This window comes from Chiroxiphia lanceolata, chromosome 18 (assembly GCF_009829145.1).
Source record: "Chiroxiphia lanceolata isolate bChiLan1 chromosome 18, bChiLan1.pri, whole genome shotgun sequence".
NCBI lineage: Eukaryota > Metazoa > Chordata > Aves > Passeriformes > Pipridae > Chiroxiphia > Chiroxiphia lanceolata.
In genome coordinates, this window is record NC_045654.1 from 1,410,872 (window position 1) to 1,429,770 (window position 18,899).

An 18,899-nucleotide genomic window follows, 5' to 3' on the forward strand; every position below is an offset into this window, starting at 1 on the left:
CACGAGTGGAGTCATCTCAGATGTGAGTGAGTTACATCAGCACACTCACTGCTGGGAAAGAGTGCGGGGGTAAGGGGTGGGCAGGGCAAGAAATCAGGCTGAAAGGGCTCTGCAAACAACACCCAGGATTCTCCCAGGCTTCTTCTCCTAAATAAAAGAGGGGCAGAGCTGCTGGGTGGGCAGCACAAGTTGTGCCACTGGGCAACCTCCTCCCAATATATAACATATCTGAGCAGGGTGCCAAGTGTAGGGTCTCGTTTCCCAAGGCAGTGCTGTGTAAAGCCTGTACAAATGCACACAGACCTATAAATGCTGTTCCTGCCAAAATCAGAATCACAGTAAAAGGCACAGACAAGCTCCAGTTCCCTTCTCTTCATTCCCCAAAGAGGGATGTTCTGTTTCTGCAGTGCTCCCACTGACAAGACTCCCACCCCAAATACAAGGATACCCTAAAAACAACCCATCCAGCTGCACACCTTCAGGATTAGCTTTTATACCACATTTCTGCCTCTCTCACGTGCACGGTGCAGGTTTTCTGCCAGGAAACCTCAGCAGTGGGCAGGAGATAAACTCAGCCATAGTGCAGTATCAGCAAGTGCAGATATGGTCTGGCAAAGGGACTTTGTGTTGGGATTTTATGGAAAAAAAATGAAAAAATGAAACAAATTTTTAAAAAAATGACTCCCACTCCTCCCAGCACACTGTGCTATCTCCTCTGCAGCTCTGGAGAGGCCGGTGGTGGCCCTGGCTGATAAGGATATCAGCCCTGCAAACACGGGCACCCAAAGGCTCCCTGAGGCACTGGTTTGGGTGGGAGGCTTCCCCTGCTCCTGGGGTGAACCATCCCCCTGGTGTGCAGGGCAGCAGCAGCTCCTGTGCTGCTGTGACTTGGTACCACCCTGGCCTCGCTCCAGCCAATGCTGCTGCACCCCCCGAAACGGGCTCTTCCTCCTTCCCTTGCAGCAAGACCAGAATTAAAGGAACTCAGCACTGGGAAAGGGTTGGGAAAAGCTCAGTACATGGTCAGAAGGAAACACCACAGGAGCGTTCTGGAGCACCAAGTGTCCTCTCCAACAGCACAGGGACACTGCACAGGGACACTGCTGGTCAGCCCTGCTCAGAAACCAAACCACGAGCTCAGCAGCTTCCACAAATCCACTGCGGCACGGGACAGGAATGTTTGTGGAGAGCTGGGATCTGCACTGGAACTGGGAATAGCTGAGGGGAGCTGGGATCTACACAGGAACTGGGAATAGCTGTAGGGAGCTGGGATCTGCACTGGAGCTAAGAATGGGTTCTCTCCAGATCTACATCTCCTCCAAGGCCACGGCTGGCAGCTCTAACATTGGGCACCACCACAGAAAGCTCCTGGGGAGGCAGAGCTGTCTGCAGCACCTGCACTCCCTCACTGTGCTGTGAGTGCACTCATTTCCTCCCCTTTAGGCTCTTCACAGAACCCCAGAATGGTTTGGGTGGGAAGGGACCTTAAAGCCCATCCAGTGCCACCCCCTGCCATGGGCAGGGACACCTCCCACTAGCCCAGGTTGCTCCAAGCCCCGTCCAACCTGGCCTTGGACACTGCCAGGGATCCAGGGGCAGCCACAGCTTCCCTGGGCAACCTGAGCCAGGGCCTCACCACGCTCGTTGCCCAGATGTAGCTCCCAAAGATAAGTCCTCAGTTCAGGGGGATGTTCTGGTCACCACGAACCCATCTGAGCAGGTGCCAAACTGCCCCCAGAGCCCGGCGCTCACACCCAGCCCAGAAGGGATGTTGGCAGCCGCACAGGAGGCCTGTGCACACTCAGAGCTCCAGAGAGCCCCATCAGAAACCCTCTTCACCTCTTCCAAAAACACCAGAGGAAGCCCCCAGTCACCCTAGTTTGCTGGTTTCATTGCTTTCCAAGCAAATATGCCAAAGATCCAGAGGGGAAAAAAACCACCAAGACTCGTGGGCTGTGCTGCTGCCGAAATAATCACATCAATGAACAGTTTATGAAAGTCTGGTGCAGATCCCACTGCCTCCACAGCCATCAGGATAACCCAGGACCTGGGCCAGGCCTGGCTCATGTGCTTGGTGGCTCATTTTTAAGCGAGACCAAACAGTGAGTGACCACACACAAGGTTCATTTGACAAATATTCTTGCTGCACAAGGAATAAATGCACTGCAGCAATGAGAGCCTCAGGCAGTGATTTTTCTCGTTACAGCCTCTGATTTTAAGTTTTTGCTGGTCCTTCAGCCCTTGGGAATTGCATTAAATGATCAGAATAAAGATCAGCCACAGTCAGCTCATATTTATATTTTCTCACCACCAAGGACATAAGAGCACACAGGGCACAGCACAGCCAACATTAAGTACCATTTTTATTCCCATCCCATCAATTCCTATTCCACTTACAATATTCAGATTGGTCAAAAAAAACCTGTTTTCCCAGACTACAGAGTTCAGGGATGTATTTCATTTGAGCACAAGACTCATCCCATCTTTCCAAGACCAAGTGTGGACAGAAGAGCTCACTTTCAAGAACTTTTCCATGCTGCAAGCAGCTCTCTTTGTGCAAGTTACCATCAATGTTAATGCTTTCAGTAGCCAATAAATTTCCCTCAGACACCACATGAATTATGGCCTGTGACCTCAAACATCACACTAAAGTCATCACACTCCTGACTCCTTGTCAGCTTCGAAACAACACTCAATTATAGCACAGGATCTCCCTATGGATGAAATATTCCTTAGGGACAGATACCCAGATGCAGAATCTCTTGCTGTATGAAATATTCCCTAAAGATTGATATCCGGATGCAAAGCCCACACGGTTGCACATATTTCTTCCTCTATTTTAAGGCACAGGAAGAAAGATGAAACTTCCCGTTTAAAACCCAAACTGCTGCTTCTCAGCCCTTGTCTTTGGATTCCTCAGTTCAACAACTACTTTACTCCAGGTTTCTGTGCTGCAGGGTGTGGAGGTTGGTTTCAGGTGTGTGCCCAGTGCAGATTTGCACAGAGGTTCCTTCAGTTCCATCTTCTCCCCGAATAGGACGCGCAGCTGCCTCTGCTCAAGGTAAACACCCAACAGCAGCCAACAGCAGCAACTTCTGTGGCCTCCTGAGACCACCCAGATCTTTATTCCGTGACAAACCCATGCTCAGCTCTACAATCAGCATATCCCAGGTTTGGGAGCAGTTACCAGCCTTGCAGAACACATTCCAGGGGCCAGGAAATTGCCACTTGAGTCTGAGCAGAAGGGAGCATGACCTTGAATACTGCAAGAGAGACTGATGCACACAAGGTGCCTCCAGGACCTTCATTACCCAGGAAATGATCAGCTGATCCTTGGAGGACGTGCTCCTGAGGAGTGAGGAGGTCAGCAGTCCTGAACAGCAGGTTTTTCAGAGGGGAAATGAGAGCAGCACAGCGAGTTGTGTCAGCAGTGTGACTGTGAGGGGCAGCGTGGCACAGTGTAAGACTTTTCCCATCCCTTATGGCACAACCCAAAACATAAAAAAGCACTGGCAGCTGGCATTCCAGCCACTGCAAATGCCAAGAGCTTTATTTAAAATAGAAATTGAGAGTTAACTGCTTACTGGGATTGGGACTAATGGTGCTCCTGGATCAAACCCTGCAGACACTCAAGTGACCTTGGCCAACAACTTTGGGACAGACCTGGCACATCTCAGCTGCTTCCCTTTCAGCACTGCGTGCCTGTCGCAGTGAAAGGACACAGGGAATGGCTTCCCACTGCCAGAGGGCAGAGACAGATGGGAGACTGGGAAGGAATTGTTCCCTGTGAGGGTGGGGAGGCCCTGGCCCAGGTTGCCCAGAGAAGCTGTGGCTGCCCCTGGATCCCTGGAAGTGTCCAAGGCCAGGCTGGATGGGGCTTGGAGCAACCTGGGCTAGTGGAAGGTGTCCCTGCCCATGGCAGGGGTGGGAATGAGATGGGCTTTAAGGTCCCCTCCCACCCAAACCATTCTGGGATTCTATAATCCAAGTAATGCCAATACTCTGCTTTGGGATCAGCGTTCAGGGGAGGTACCTTTTCTGCAAAAGTCCTACAGATACTGACTGTGGGTTACCAGGAACAGAGGAGTCAAACACCCGGCCAAGAGGGAAAGCAAAGTCAGTGACCTTCCCCAGGGAGGGCTCTCACAGGCAGACAAGGACGAGTTACAGCTTTAACAAAATTTCCCAAGTGCTCAGTCCAGGCTCTTGGTGTTATTTCAGTGCATTGTGTTGCAAGACAACGTGTGTGGTGCAATAAGATGCTCGGTGGTTTTAGAGCAGCAACATTCCAGCTGTTTCAGCACAGTCCAAGTCCTGCCCTCCGTTCCCATCCCATCCCCTGCCCCTCTGGCTCCAGCCAAGCCAAGCCAAGCCCTTGTCCTCCCAACCAGCCCTTCACAGGACACCTCCCAACCTGCTCAAGACCAACCAGCTGCCATCCCACCCCTCTCCTCCACACAGGAAAGGTTCAGCACTTCATCCAAAGTTACTCCCTTCCATTCCAGCAGCCACTCTGGGAAGCGAAGGGGCTTCCAAAGCAGCCTGCTGGACACGTACCACAAAGGGTAAACAAGCAAATCATGGTTTGGACTGGAAAGGACATTAAAGCTCATCCTGTTCCATCCTCTGCCATGGGCAGGGACATCTCCCACCAGCCCAGGTTGCTCCAAGCCCTGTCCAGCCTGGCCTTGGACACTTCCAGGGATCCAGGGGCAGCCACAGCTTCTCTGGGCAACCTGGGCCAGGGCCTCCCCACCCTCACAGGGAACAATTCCTTCCCAATATCCCATCAAACCCTGCCCTCTGGCAGTGGGAAGCCTTTGGTCTTGTGGGGACTCTTTGGTTCTGTCACTCCAGGCCCTTGCCCAAAGTCCCTTTCCAGCCTTCTTTTAAGCCACCTCTAGGGGGTTTTTTTGCACGAGCAAAACCCCATTTTGCACGTTGCTTGTCCAGACACCCCCCAGCCCACCCACCCGCTGGGGCTCCTGGGAAGCAGCAGGATTTTGCCAGCAGGTCCCAAAGCCCCAGTGCAGTTCCAGGCCCTGGTGCTTCACAGAGGACATGAAAACCTTGGGTCCCTGAGTGCTCATGTCCAGCAGTTCCCGTCACAGGGACAGGGCTGGGAACAGGTTATTTTTAGCCCTCAGCCTCAGCAGAATCCATTTCCGTAGGAGCCGCATCCAACGCTCCCCTCCTCCAAACACCTCCTCCTCTGCCTCCCCAACAACTGCAACCTCAGAGTGCTGGGACACAACACAGGGCTCTGGTTGCTCCTCAGCACAAATTCCACCGGAGGAAGGAAGGAGAGAGGTAACAAGAGAGCAAACACACACACACTGGGTGCTTTGCCAGCACAGAGAAACAACAGGGAAAACAGGAGAAGCAGCAGAGATTTGCTGTGTGCCTCAGCAGCTCTCCCTGCAGTGATCCACACTCCCAGTGGATCCCCAGACAGGGACAGATCCACCTGCAACAACAAACACCACAAGTTCAGCCAGTACCAGAAGGAAAACAGCTCTCCAGAGCTTTTCCACAGCTTTATGTTTGCTCCAGCCAACAGCAGGGAGATGAATGCTGGTCTGCAGCTTTAAACTTATATATTATAAACCTTATACAAACATTTCTACAGATAGAAAAGGCCAAGCTGGGCCTAGAAGCACCCTCTGTATCCACGTGCTCCTCAGAGTGACTCCAAGAAGTGGTTCATGTCCCCTCTGTCCAGCAGCTGCCAGGAAGGACCCCAAGCCCTGGGGGTCTCAGCCCAGCAAATTCTGCCATGGGAAGGATTCCACCAAAGGAGTCCAAAGCGCTGCAGGATGGACATGGGAAGCGTTCCCAGGGGAGGAGGAAGAGCCCAGCTGGGCTGCAGAGGAACACAGCTCAGTGCTCAGCTGGTTTCCAGAGCAGAGCCACATGCAGGTGACAAATAAAGCTGTGTTCAGCCTCCTCTTTCCTTCCCAGGATCCACCAAACTGCTTTCAAGCATGAAAACTGATCTTTCTTACTTTCTCTACCCATTTTTATTTAAACCTTCAATTTTCTGTTTATTTTTTATTTTACCAGGGTAAAAGGCAATGCTGGAAGAGAGGACAGAAGCCAGGCTAATGTAGGGAATCAAATGGTCCCATATCAACATATTCCAGGAGCTGGACTTCAATGATCCCTGTGGGTCCCTTCCAACACAGGATATTCCACGATTCTATGACATCAAGGAGCACACACCAGTGAAAAGCAGCACAATGCCCTTTTTCCCAAGTAAGCAAGTGGGATCACATCAAATCCACGCTCACTTAAGCTGAGCTGTTCCGACTACAACACTTGCACATGGGAGCAGATTCTTTTTATAGAGACCTGCTGCAGCACAAACATTTCTTGTGAGGTTGGATTTAAGGGATAAAGGTGCCCATCACAGCAGGCAGAAGGATGTGCCCTCACAAACAGGGACTTGAAGCACCTCTGCTGGGTTTAGATCAAAGCAGCAGTTCCATAAATAAACCACAATCTCTAAATTAAAAACTCCACTATGGTGTAATGGTACATTATATGGTGTAATGGTATATTTCAAATTTGTAAATTAAAAATACACCTCATGATAACAGTGGATTTTATGTACAAGCCACATAGGACACAGGGTTCACTGGATTTAACTTATTCCCTTTAAAAGGCAAATGGAAAACAGCAGGAATATTTAAAGGATGGTGTCTTGAATGTGAAACAAAACTTTAATTCCCTCCATACCCATGAGGATGCCTCACTTCAGGACAATGTCTGTGGGATTAGAGACCACTTATTATTGGTGTTTTAACTACTTTACAAGTTCTTCTTCCTAAAATTACAGGAATTGTAAATCTTCATGGAAACAAACACCTTGGACCAAGTTCCCAACATTAAAAACACACTACATTAAGGCTGAGAGAATTGGGATTGTTCAACCTGGACAAGAGAAGGCTCCAGAGATAGCTGAGAGCCCCTTGCAGGGCCTAAAGGGGCTCCAGGAGAGCTGGAGAGGGACTGGGGACAAGGGATGGAGGGACAGGACACAGGGAGTGGCTTCCCACTGCCAGAGGGCAGGGATAGATGGGAGATTGGGAAGGAATTGTTGGCTGTGAGGGTGGGGAGGCCCTGGCACAGGTTGCCCAGAGAAGCTGTGGCTGCCCCTGGATCCCTGCAAGTGTCCAAGGCCAGGTTGGACGGGGCTTGGAGCAACCTGGGCTGGTGGAAGGTGTCCCTGCCCGTGGCAGGGGATGGAATGAGATGAGCTTTAAGGTCCCTTCCAAACCAAACCATTCCATGATTCCATGATTCAAACTCATGCAGCTCCTCCAGCTGTTCCAACCCCCGGCCTGACCCTGTGGAATGCCAGGCACAGCCTGACCCTGTGGAATGCCAGGCACAGCAGCCACGTGATGATCCCAGTGCTTCCTACAAACGCATCACTGATTCCCTGCAGCATCCACAGTCTCCACTGCCAGCAGAATTTGACTCTCAAAACCACTCAGGCTGTTCAGGTTTTGTGCACTTGGAACTCAAATGTACAAATCCTGATGGAATCAGTCCCGTTCCCACAGCACGTGCTTCATGCTTGTAGCAGGGGGTGGCAGGTAATAAATTAACTGTAACGGCCCCAAAACACAGAATATCAACTATGGGCAGCCTGAGATTTCACTCCTGTGCTGTGAAGAGACCTTAGGGCTGCAGATGTGCAGCAGAATTCATTCCAATCCAGTAATTGTGTGTGCTGGGACATGGAACTGCAGCCTCTGCAGGTACTTACAAGCGACAATTCCTGGCTGGATGTCTGTAGGCTGGAAGGAGGGAAAAATGGGTTTGTTACAGGGCAAAAGGATTAATTTCTAGATCTCTGCAAGTCAACTTCCAAGTTTAAAAGTAAACTTCCAAGCAGCTTGCATCCATAATTTTTTTAACTGGAAGTCTTTATTGCTTTCCTTGTGGTGTAAAGGAAAGAAACAGAGGAAGAGCAGCAAAGCACAGCTTAATCCCACCCTAAGTTTGGCTTGACAATCCTCAGGCTGTCCCAGTGTCAGGAAGATATCCTTCCCTCAATTTAGGGTGCCATGGAAGTGGGGAACTCTATGAACAGACACAGGAACCACCAGGGCTCCAGGACAAGCCACAGACATGACACAGCTTTTCATCACCCCCATCAGCATCCAGAGAGCTGAAGGTAAACCTACTGTCAGAAACCAAACTACCATAGAATGGTACATGAAATGTGTCTGGAAGGCACCTCAGGAGGCCTCAGGTTCAGCCTCCTGCCCTGAGCACCTGCATCCAAATCAGGCTGCTCAGTACCCCATGTATCCACAGCTGGAATAGACCCCAAGTGTTCAGCCCTCACTCCCAGCTAAACACGTTTCCATGTGTCCATGCAGGATTTCCCATGTGCTGGTACCAGCCTACTATCTCCTCCTGAGAGAGCAGAGCCGGGCTCTGTCCTCTCACACCCTCATCACAGACTGTGGGTCTCCCCTCTCCTCCCCTGCTCCAACCTGAGCACACCCACATCCCTTCTCCCCTCCAGCCTCACCCTGGGACCCCCAAATCAGACCCACAGCCCAGCCAGGGCACCCAGTGCTGAGCAGAGGGGACGGGCCCTTCCCTCGACACGCTGCACCTCTGCTGAGCAGCCAAACCACCACTGACCTCTGGCGACTCCTGGTCACCTTGTTTTTCCCAAGGGCTCTTCTGCAAAGCTGCTTCGAGTCAGGAACCCCAGAGCAGGGCTGGTGTTTGCCTCTGCTGAACATCACAGGGCTCCCACTATCCTGTTACTCCAGCCTGTCATGGTCCCTCTGAAATCCAGACTTGTGACCTCTCTGCTCCACTTGGCATCACCCACAGCCCGGCTGGGAGGGCACTCACCCGTTAATAATGACATTATACAGCAAATACTGTGACTAATGGAGTGGAATCCCATCACATCTACCAAAAAACAATCAAGTCATAGGTACTCCTAATCAACTCCTGAGAGGAAATGGCTACTGGGAGCACAAACACCACACCAGGTTCCAAAGGGAGTCCCACAGCTCATGGCAAGACAAGGAAAGTCCAGTTCTGTGGGGGAGTTCATAGTGCTGTGCATGATCAGTACAAGTTACACAGTATTATGATGATTTTCACCTTTGTACCATCACAAAATGACTTTTGGTTTGAGCACTCTCCTCCTCCTTCTTATAAAAATTCCATCCCAGGGAGCCCAAAGTAGCCTCTCCCCCACACAGACCACAGAGACCCAACGGACAAAGAATGGCAAACACTGTTGGGATAAAATAAAGCCAGGGATTAGTCTCACCTCACCACACCCTATAAACCTGCAGTGCCTTTTGCTCTACAAGCTGTGCTGGGAACCACCTCAGTGGTAACCTGGGAATGATAAACAGCGGATAAACAGCGTCCAGCATCAGGCACAGCAACCTGCAGGTTTGGAAACAGCAAAGCTGGGAGGTCTCACTCTTCCAAAAATACAGGATGGGGCTGCTGAACAACACACCCTGACACCAGGCACACAGCACCACCTGAGGGCTCCCAGCCAGAGCCTCCAGAAAGGTCTTCAAACCAAAGGCTGAAACTTTGGAATCACAGAACGTCCTGAGTTGGGAAGAACCCATCAGGAACATCCAGTCCAACTCCAGGCCCTGCACAGACACCCAACAATCCCACCCTGTCCCTCAGAGTGTTGTCCAAACCCTCCTGGAGCTCTGGCAGCCTTGGGGCTGTGCCCACTGCCCTGGGGAGCCTGGTCAGTGCCCAACCACCCTCTAGGGGAAGAACCTTTGCCTGAGATCCAACCTGAGCCTGCCCTGACACAACATCACTGACTCCTCACGAGCTGAGGGCACAGGTGACATCCCCACCTGCTGCATGGCAACTCCACATTTCTGTGATAAAAAGGTGCTTCTTTAATCCTGTGGTCTCCTGCACAGTCCTGGAAAGCAGAGGCATGTCCCAGGCACCCACATCCATGCTGCAGCCAAATCCACCCAAACTCACCCCATCTTCCGAACTCGGACCGGTGTATTTTTCACACGCCTCCAAGAAGAGCCACCACTCCTGACAGTTGCAGAAGACCTGAAAAAAAAAGTTTGTGGAACCACCCCTGTGCATTTCACAGGAAAAGAGAAACTTCAAAAATCATGAAGATTCCCAGAACTGGGGAATTAGTTGCCATGGATATTTGCTGCTGTGACAAATACTCTAATTCTGCGCTCGGGTGACTGACAGGCACAAAGCACCAAGTCAGCTGGGAACACCAACATGGAATCGCTGCAAACACGGCGGCACTCGCTGCCCCATGGCACTGGGAGCAGCCCTGAGGAAACAGAGCAATGGACCCGAATGTATCACCAGCACCAGGAGGCCAAGCGACCTCCCAAAGGAGCTTTGCTCCCATCCAGGTCACCACTGCCAGCCCCTGTGTCACATCTGTGGCTGTGCCATGGGAAGGACTCTGCTGTTCTTTAGGAGCCCATCCAGCCACAGTGTTCAGGTATCTGTGCCAACCAACCAGCCTGAACTGAGAGGATCTCACACATGCCAGCAATACACAACCTGCAGGTCCCAAGGGTAACATTCTCCCGCTCTGTTTTTATAAAGTTCCCAGCAGAAACCTGCTCTACCTATTAATAACAGCTTAAGAATCACTGCTTTGGGTTAAAGCAGGAAAAGAGAAAGGCACAGACTCCTATCCCCCATATTTACCCCCACATGCATTGCAGAAGCTGCTTTAACCAGCCACGTGTGCCCAGACAGTGCTCTCATCCAAAAGATTTGGAGAATTAAGACTATTTTTAGGGAATGAAGGACCTCCCCCTGAGTCACCACAGGGACATACATCTATCCGGTCGTGATTCAAAACAGAAATAGCCTTGAAGAGTTAGATAAAGATTAAAAAAAAAAAAAAAAAAACCAGCAGAGTGAATAGAAACACAGTTTGGCCCGGCAGGGTGTGAAAGGAAGGGCAGCTGGATGCAGGGAAAACACAGGTGACAAGGGGTTGTGACACAGGGGTTGTGACACGATGGTGCTGACACGGCAGCAGCTCCACCACTGCCCGAGTCAGCGCCGAGAGCTGCAGGACAACCTGTGAGCAGCTCCAACCCCCAGCCCTGTCACACCCCGAGCAGCACCACCGGGGGACAGCAGGAGGCCAGGCCGGGTCAGCACAAGCCAGGGACAAACCAGCACCGCCAGGAGCCCGGGGAAGTGAATCCCAAGTGCCTGGCACGGGACCAAGGAGGAGATTTGTTCTGATTTGTTCTGCTCTCGGCGCGGGGCTGTCAGTGCCGCACAGTCCCACGCTCCCCATCTGCAAGTTTAATTCCGCCGCTGATCCGTTGGCAGCCCGAGGGCTCAGCGCTGGCCCTGTGAGTCAGCAATCACTGCCCCGGCACCACGGCACAGCCGGCTCTGCTCTCCTCCTCCAGCTCTGTTGCCCAGCCCGCAGCCGGCACACACAGGAACATTATGTCATTAATTATTAAACGAGCTTTTTGAGCAAAACCAAACAAAGGCTGATGTAAAGTGTAGGAAAGATCCCTGCCAACGTGCTGTAGGAATGATTATGATAATTGAATGGCATAATAAGGGTCTGAAGGGATATTTAACACCTCCAGTTAGCTCAGGTTTGGAAGAACTATCCTATTTAGGGAAAAATCTCCAGGATGCTGCCTGCCTGCTCTCCTGACAACTCACATTTCAGGGTGAGCTGTGGGCCATCAGCACTAGAGCTGAACAGACCTACAGGGAGAAAAGGGCTCTGATATCACTGATAACACTTCAGTTACCTAATATTACCAGGGTGGGTTACTCAGCTCCAACAATTGATACACAAGCACAAACAATACAGAGAAGCTCAACAGTCTGACCCCGCTGCAGCATCAATCAACCTACAAGTAAGGAGTGCCCATGTTGTTCAGAGATGAGTTACAGAGCTCGCTGCACTGGTTGAAAACTCCTGTTTGGGAGGAAATCAAGCAGGATACAAGGGATATTACAGGGGAAAGCACAGCAGGTTCCTCACATTACTCCTGACAAGAAAGATCAGCTCCTTCCCCGGTGACTCACTGTGGGCACAGAGGATGACAGGCCGTGCAAGCACCAACTTAAACCTGTAACTGGAGCAAGTCAGGATGGAGCTGAACACATATCTCCCTGGAAGAAGACAGGGAGAGGAGCTACAGCCAAGAGGCAGGTGATGGCAGTCACCTCTGGAGCCAAAGAGAGCTCCTGGAGCACCCGGTAGCACCGCCGGCAGCACACGGACCGAGGGCCTGAGAGAGTTATCCAGGGCTGAGCACAGCCTTGGATGTCCTGAGGCACAGACAGCCCACTCCAACCTCTGCTCCTCAGCACGGCCCTGGATGTCCCAGAGCAGGGCCAGCCCACTCCAAAGGCAGAGCTGAAAAAGGCAGAGCTGAGGCAGCTCCAGCACCCTGTGGGAGAGACAAAGGGCTGGGCAGTGACCCCCTGCTCTTGACAGGGACAGCAGAGGGGCACCGACACCCACATGTGCTCCAGCAATGGAAGCTGGGACAACTGAGACCAGAAACGGGTGCCAGGCACCTCACCCTGGTGACGACCTGAGCAGCTGAGCCCATGAACACACTTCACGCCTGCAAACTGCTCCAGGGGGGAAAACTGCAGTGTGAGCAACACTACCTGAGGGTTCCCCACACGACTGACCTTGAGACAGCAACACAGGCTGCTGCTGTGTTCCACAAGAACAGCAGTGCTCTGCCCCTCTCAAAGTTTAGTTCTGCACAAGACAAGCCAGTTATTTCTGCTACGATTTCATCAAATGAAGCATTTGGGCCAGTAGAGAGTCACAGAAATTCAGAACGGTTTGGGTTGAAAGGGATTTTTAAAGCTCATCCCATCCTACCCCCTGCCATGGGCAGGGACACCTTCCACTAGCCCAGGGTGCTCCAAGCCCCTTCCAACCTGGCCATCCCTTCCAGGGATGGAACAAATCAATCAACTATACTTGATTTAAGATGATATGGGTAGAAATAAAGCATCAACAGAGTTCACAGCTCTCACTGCAGTTTGCAGCCAGCAAACAGAACCAGGCAGCAGCTGTAAAACCCCTCACACAGCACCAGTAACCAGGCCATGACAGAAACATCCTTAAGGACAAGATCCATGTCTGACACCCTCCTGCAGCATCAGCAGTAGCTGCTGTTTGGAGTCAAGTGATGCCAACCCCCTCCACAGCACCATCCTGGGAGCAGAGCAATCCAGGCTGGAAGCAGCAGCCCAAAGAGCATCACTGCCCTCGCCCCACAGTACCCCCGGAATGCCACGTGGACATGCCATGTCCCCACGGAGCTGTGCCAGCACCCTGTCCCCAGGGACACAGCACAGGGAGAAGCTGCCTCCAGCATGGGCAAATAACGAGCAAGGAGCAACAGCAAAGCACCATATGGATGCAGCAAGTGCCATGGGAAAACAAGATGACTGGGAACACCAATTATTAATCACTGTTTAAAAACAAGGAACTCAAAGTCACCAGGAGCTCCAGGGCTCTCCTGGAAACCTGCATGCTCCAGCACTCAAGGGTGACAAACACTCCAGGACTTGTCTGCAGAGGGAAGAGGTGTTACAAAAATCATTCTAGGAGACTGTATTGCCTCATTTTATTATGTACAAGCTAAATATAAGGAAACGTTTCTCCCCCAAGGTTGGTCCAACACTGGAAGAGGGGCGTGGAGAGGCTCTGCAATCTTGTACCTTGGAGATTTCAGGGTCTGGAGCACCAGGAGTGGCTGAGGGAGCTGGGGGGGGCTCAGCCTGGAGAAAAGGAGGCTCAGGGGGGACCTTCTCACTCTCTGCAACTCCCTGACAGGAGGGAGGGGGTGTCGGGCTCTGCTCCCAGGGAACAAGGGACAGGAGGAGAGGAAACGGCCTCAAGTTGTGCCAGGGGAGGGTCAGGTTGGGTATTGGAAAATTTCTTAATAGAAAGGGTTGTCCAGCCCTGGCACAGCTGCCCATGCCAGGGCTGGAGTAACCTTCCCTGGAGGGATTTAAAAGCTGTGTGTGTGCATGTGCCACTTGAGGACACGGGTTAGTGGTGGCCTTGACAGTGCTGGTTGGACTCAATGATCTCAGAGGGGTTTGCCAACCCAAATGACTCTGTGATTCTGTGACATCCAAACCTCAGCAGCTCAAGGTCCTGAGCAACCTCACTGGGAGGCCCTGCATGGAACAGGCTCTGGATTAGAGGTTCCAAGGTCTCTTCCGGAAGCCCTCAGTTCCCTCCAGGTCTCTTCTGTCAGCAGCAGTTTTCAAGCTGAACTCCTCACCTCAGCTTTCAGTGGAGTCTCAGCACGAGAAGCAAGAAAAGCCCCTCTGGGTTGTGCTCAAGCCCTTACAATGCCAGCCAAGAGTTAATTGCTGGATAAACAGAGCTGGTGAATGCTGCTCTGGGAAACAGCTTTTCCAGGGAAATGAGCTGCAGGATAAAACCCAGACAAGACAGCTGAACCGCCCCAGGCACCCAGCACTGCTCTAAGAGCAGAGCCATGAGGGGAGTTAATGCTCCTCACTGGAGAAGCCTTTCACTCCACAACAATGACCACATCACACAGCAGACGTGGTTTTCCCCTCTCCATTTGCCACTGCTTTTGTTCCATCCTGTGCCCATAAAAAGCACTGCTGGGGGTTCTTCAGACACCCAACCCACAGGTAACCAGCTGCAGAGCAACCCACAGAGGAGCCAACACGAAACCTGAGCCCCTGAAAGGTGAGAAAGCTGCTGGGAGAACAGACACTCATCGCATCGATGATCACATGAGCCAATCCTTGATGAGTTAATACTCACCTGAAGATCCTCTCTAATCTCCTTGAAAACACTTATCTGTTCAAGGTGATTAGATTCTCTCATACAGAGTCGCTAATTATAGATAATGATAAATCTGAGTGACAGAGGAGTTCAGAGAGGGAGTTTGGATCATTAGCAAGTCAAGCAGACGAGTCGTGCCATCCCCAAACTGCCCTCCCACACCAGCATCACTGCTGATTTCCAAATCAGCCAGAAAACCTGGTCAAAAACCAACCTACGAGGGGCCATCAACGAAATTAAAATGGTCCAACTATCTAGGAGCTTTCTAAATCCACACACCTCACTCCAGAGGAGGGTTCTGCACAGGAAGTCTGCAAGAATTCCTCAGCTGTTATTTTCCACAGGTTTAGAGTACACACAAAGCAAAAGCAAAAGCACATGAAGCTTTGCTGGCAGCAAGACCTGATGTCTTCATTGATGTAGCAGAGATACGGGAGGCTTTAAATACTCCAGTGAGGGAAAAGAGAAGCTTTAATTTGGCAAACTGTCCCTGTGAGACCAATGGGGCAGCAAAGAGGCATCACACCTGGTGCTGGAGCAAACCACACAGAGCAGCTCCCAAAGGATGGCACAGAGCCCACCCACACACAGGCACGACCAGATCCCCAGGGAACACCCAGGATTTCAAGAGCTCAACTCTACAAACAAAAGTCCTACCAGGAATCACCAGGAATCACAGGCAACGAGACAGGCTGGGGTTTAAAGCTAAAGAGCGAACGGCAGGAAATCCAAATGAAACAAAAAGCTCCAATCTGGAACAAAATCAATCCACACAAGGAGGCAGCTTCCCCAGTCTGGATGATTTTAGAGCACAAGCAAAGTGAAGTTTCTATGAAGCTACTCCTGAGCAGCCAGCAGCTAAATCAGGTGGGTTGTGCAGCCAAACTCCATCTACCAAGGTGACAAAACAAGGAGAGTGCAGCAGTTCACCTGCAAGGACACAAAAGGACACTTCTGGCATGGACCTGCCAAGCTGGGAAGGACACAAAGAGCCAGCAGAAAGCAAGACCTGTGGCTCACAGAATGCCAGAAACCTTTACAGAATATATATAAATATAGATATATCCTGTGTGTCAGTGAAACAGGCAGCAGTCCCTGTCCTGCCTGGGCTGTCTGCTCACAGGGAAGGTCAGTGAAAACACATAGCCTGATACCTGAAGCTGCCTCAGTCCTGCCAGTGACCTGGAAGTTATATCAGAACAAAACTGCCAGTTTTTACCCCAGACTGTCTCCCAGGAGCACTCTGAGATGGGCAATTCCAGCTGACACAGCCACTATTCCAGAGCACTGGGTTTGAAGAGTATCATGGAGGTTTTTCTCCATCTAAGAAAGATTTTACCACGTGTTCTGCACTGTATTTTTGTACTCCTGACTCACAACCAAATTAATTCAGTTGTCATCAAGCCCAGCAATGAAAAGAAGCACAAAATCCTCCAGCATCCCTGGAGCAGCTGCTGCAGGTCTGCCCTGCCTGAAAGCTCCACAAAGTTTCAACTCCTTCACATGCTGCTCAGAATAATTTCCTTGGGTGTTTCTGTTTGGTGTTTCAGCCTAAAACAGATCAAATTGTCTTAAAATAAACCCGGTTGTTCCCATCTAAAATAATGCTGCTGAAGAAAACCACTTGTTTGCTCAGGACAGACTTGGCATCAAAACAGAAAAATAGTTTTCTGACATGGTTATAAGTGGAGCATTAACTCCAACAGCCTCTTGGAGCCACACAGCTCTGGGGGGCGGATCTGGGGCAGAGTTAAAACATTCCAGAAAGGATTACAAGCAAATTAGCTGAATTACTGGGAGGTAACTTCATTCTTGTGGGGGTGTTTTTGTTTGGCTTAAGTTCTTGGGGGGTTTCAAACAATTCCAAGTAGATAAACACATCGCTGAACTTCTGCCCTGTTACCTGCCACAGTCTCACCCCAGGACCAAGGTTCCAGATGCTTCTTAGAGCTGGAGGAGTTTATAGTCACACCTGACAGGGAGCTGAAGCTCTGGGATCTGCTTCAGGCTAAGTGTCAGCAGCTGGAGCAGAGAGGAAATCAGCTGATGAACTTTGTGTCGGGAGGAAAAACAGCTCTGGCGTAGCCTTCACAGAGAATTCCTCTCTCAGGGGGTTTGGCACTTTAAAGACTTATTCTTTATAAAGCTCAACCATCTTCAATATCTGGGATTGCTTCCGTGTCCTGAAGTACAGCCAACGTCTGTTCCACAATACTGAAGCTGACAGAGCAATTGTGTTCCAAGTGACAAGAATAAACATGATCCAAACCACAGAGTGGTTTGGGTTGGAAGGGACCTTAAACCTCACCTCATTCCTCCCCCTGCCATGGCCAGGGACACCTTCCTAAAGGATAAAAACACCAACATCCACGTTAGTGTTTTCAGCACTGAGCTGAGACACAAAGCACAAGAGAACCTCCAAGGATGACATCACTTTGGATCCCCAGCTCGCAGCCTCGGGGTGTCTGACACGCTCCTCCCTGAGCCCACAGCCCGTCTGACAGCACAGAGAGCCAGGCTGGAATCTCTGCCGAGTGCTGGAGCTTCCCTCCTTCCCCCAGGAACGCAGCCGGAGCCCGGGCTGCCAGCCCAGGCACAACATCCCAGCCCAGGCACAACATCCCAGCCCAGGCACAACATCCCAGCCCAGGCACAACATCCCAGCCCAGGCACAACATCCCAGCCCAGGCACAACATCCCAGCCCAGGCACAACATCCCAGCCCAGGCACAACATCCCAGCCCAGGCACAACATCCCAGCCCAGGCACAACATCCCAGCCCAGGCACAACATCCCAGCCCAGGCACAACATCCCAGCCCAGGCACAACATCCCAGCCCAGGCACAACATCCCAGCCCATCCCATCCTTCCCCGGCCGCCGCAGCGCTCGCAGCCACAGGCACGGCCGGGACAAGGATTCCCATGCTCTGGCATCCTGCCTGGCAGGGAACCAGCAGCAGGAGCAGGTTGCACAGCACAGGGACAACGTTTTCGGATTGTTTTGCTGGAAGGTTTGCTCAGTCCGGGCAGTTCCAGCAGCTGGAGCTGCAGCAGGAGGAAGGGAGGGAGAGATGGATGGGAGACCCACGGGCAGGCGGTCCTGGGGGGACTCGCACTGTCCACGGCTCTGGAAGACCAAAACCCGACTGTGGCCTTGGCAGAGGAAAGCAAGCCCGAACGGAGTAACACGCAGCGATTTCGGCCGCGCGGCAGCGCAGCCCCCGCGGCCCCTGCCCCGGTACCTGTAGTAGCTGAGCAGCCCGTTGCTGAGCACGAACCAGCGGCGCTGGTAGCCCTTCAGGTAGTTGGTCCACTTGAAGAGCCACCCCTTGTAGGTGTCGGAGCCCGGGGGGGCGGCGGGCGGACCCCCCGCCGGACCCCCCCCTCCTCCTCCTCCTCCTCCGCCGCCGCCGCCGCGGCCGCCCGGCTCGCTGCTCATGGCCGGCAGCTCGTGGCAGGCCAGGCAGGGCACGGCGCTGAGGAGCGAGACCAGCCCGCGGGTGCCGCCGGCGCAGAGCGCGGCCGCCTTCCCCATAGACCCCGCGGGGCCCGGCCGAGGCTCCGCCGCTCGCGGGGCCGCCCCGGCCCGTCCGCGCCGACCGGGGGCGGCGCCGCCGCCACGTGACCGCGGGGGGACGGGGGGGGGGGACGGGGGGGCCGAGGGGGGGCGGCGGCGCGCGCCCCCCGGTGGCGGGGCGGGAACGGCCCCTCAGCCCCCCCCGCCATTTTGACCCCCCGCCGCCATTTCGTGTCGGGGGAGTGAGGGGGGGATATAAAAAATTGGGATATAAAAAATTATAGTTCCCATACAAATTTTCCCATAAAAAAATCCTCCTTGGGACTGTCTTCCCTGCCAGGAGGAAAAGCCCCATCCTGCTGTCCCTCTCAGCTGCTCCCCCCCTCTCATCCCAGCCCATGGGCCTGGATTTTATGCCTGAGGTGTCCCTTCTCCACGGGGCGCCAAGGGGTCAGTGGCAGGTGCTGCCCAGCCAGGTGTCCCCATCTGCTGAGGGCCCTTCCCTCCTCACTTCCTTTCCCTT

At 52.4% G+C, this 18,899-nt stretch overlaps 1 protein-coding gene across 2 annotated transcripts in view; it reads right to left on the minus strand.

The window, feature by feature from the left end:
• Positions 1-18,409, minus strand: part of OSBP2 (oxysterol binding protein 2) — a 105,400-nt gene extending 86,991 nt beyond the window's left edge. The window contains exons 1-2 of one of the 2 annotated variants that reach the window (XM_032705973.1): positions 18,102-18,409; positions 10,012-10,089 (exon numbers count right to left, since the gene is read on the minus strand). In XM_032705973.1, coding sequence (XP_032561864.1) covers positions 10,012-10,089; positions 18,102-18,394 — 371 coding nt within the window. In that variant the 5' untranslated portion in view covers positions 18,395-18,409. The remainder of the gene's footprint in view (positions 1-10,011; positions 10,090-18,101) is intronic. The other variant, XM_032705975.1, reaches the window with a different exon arrangement.
• Positions 18,410-18,899: the final 490 nt, after the last annotated feature.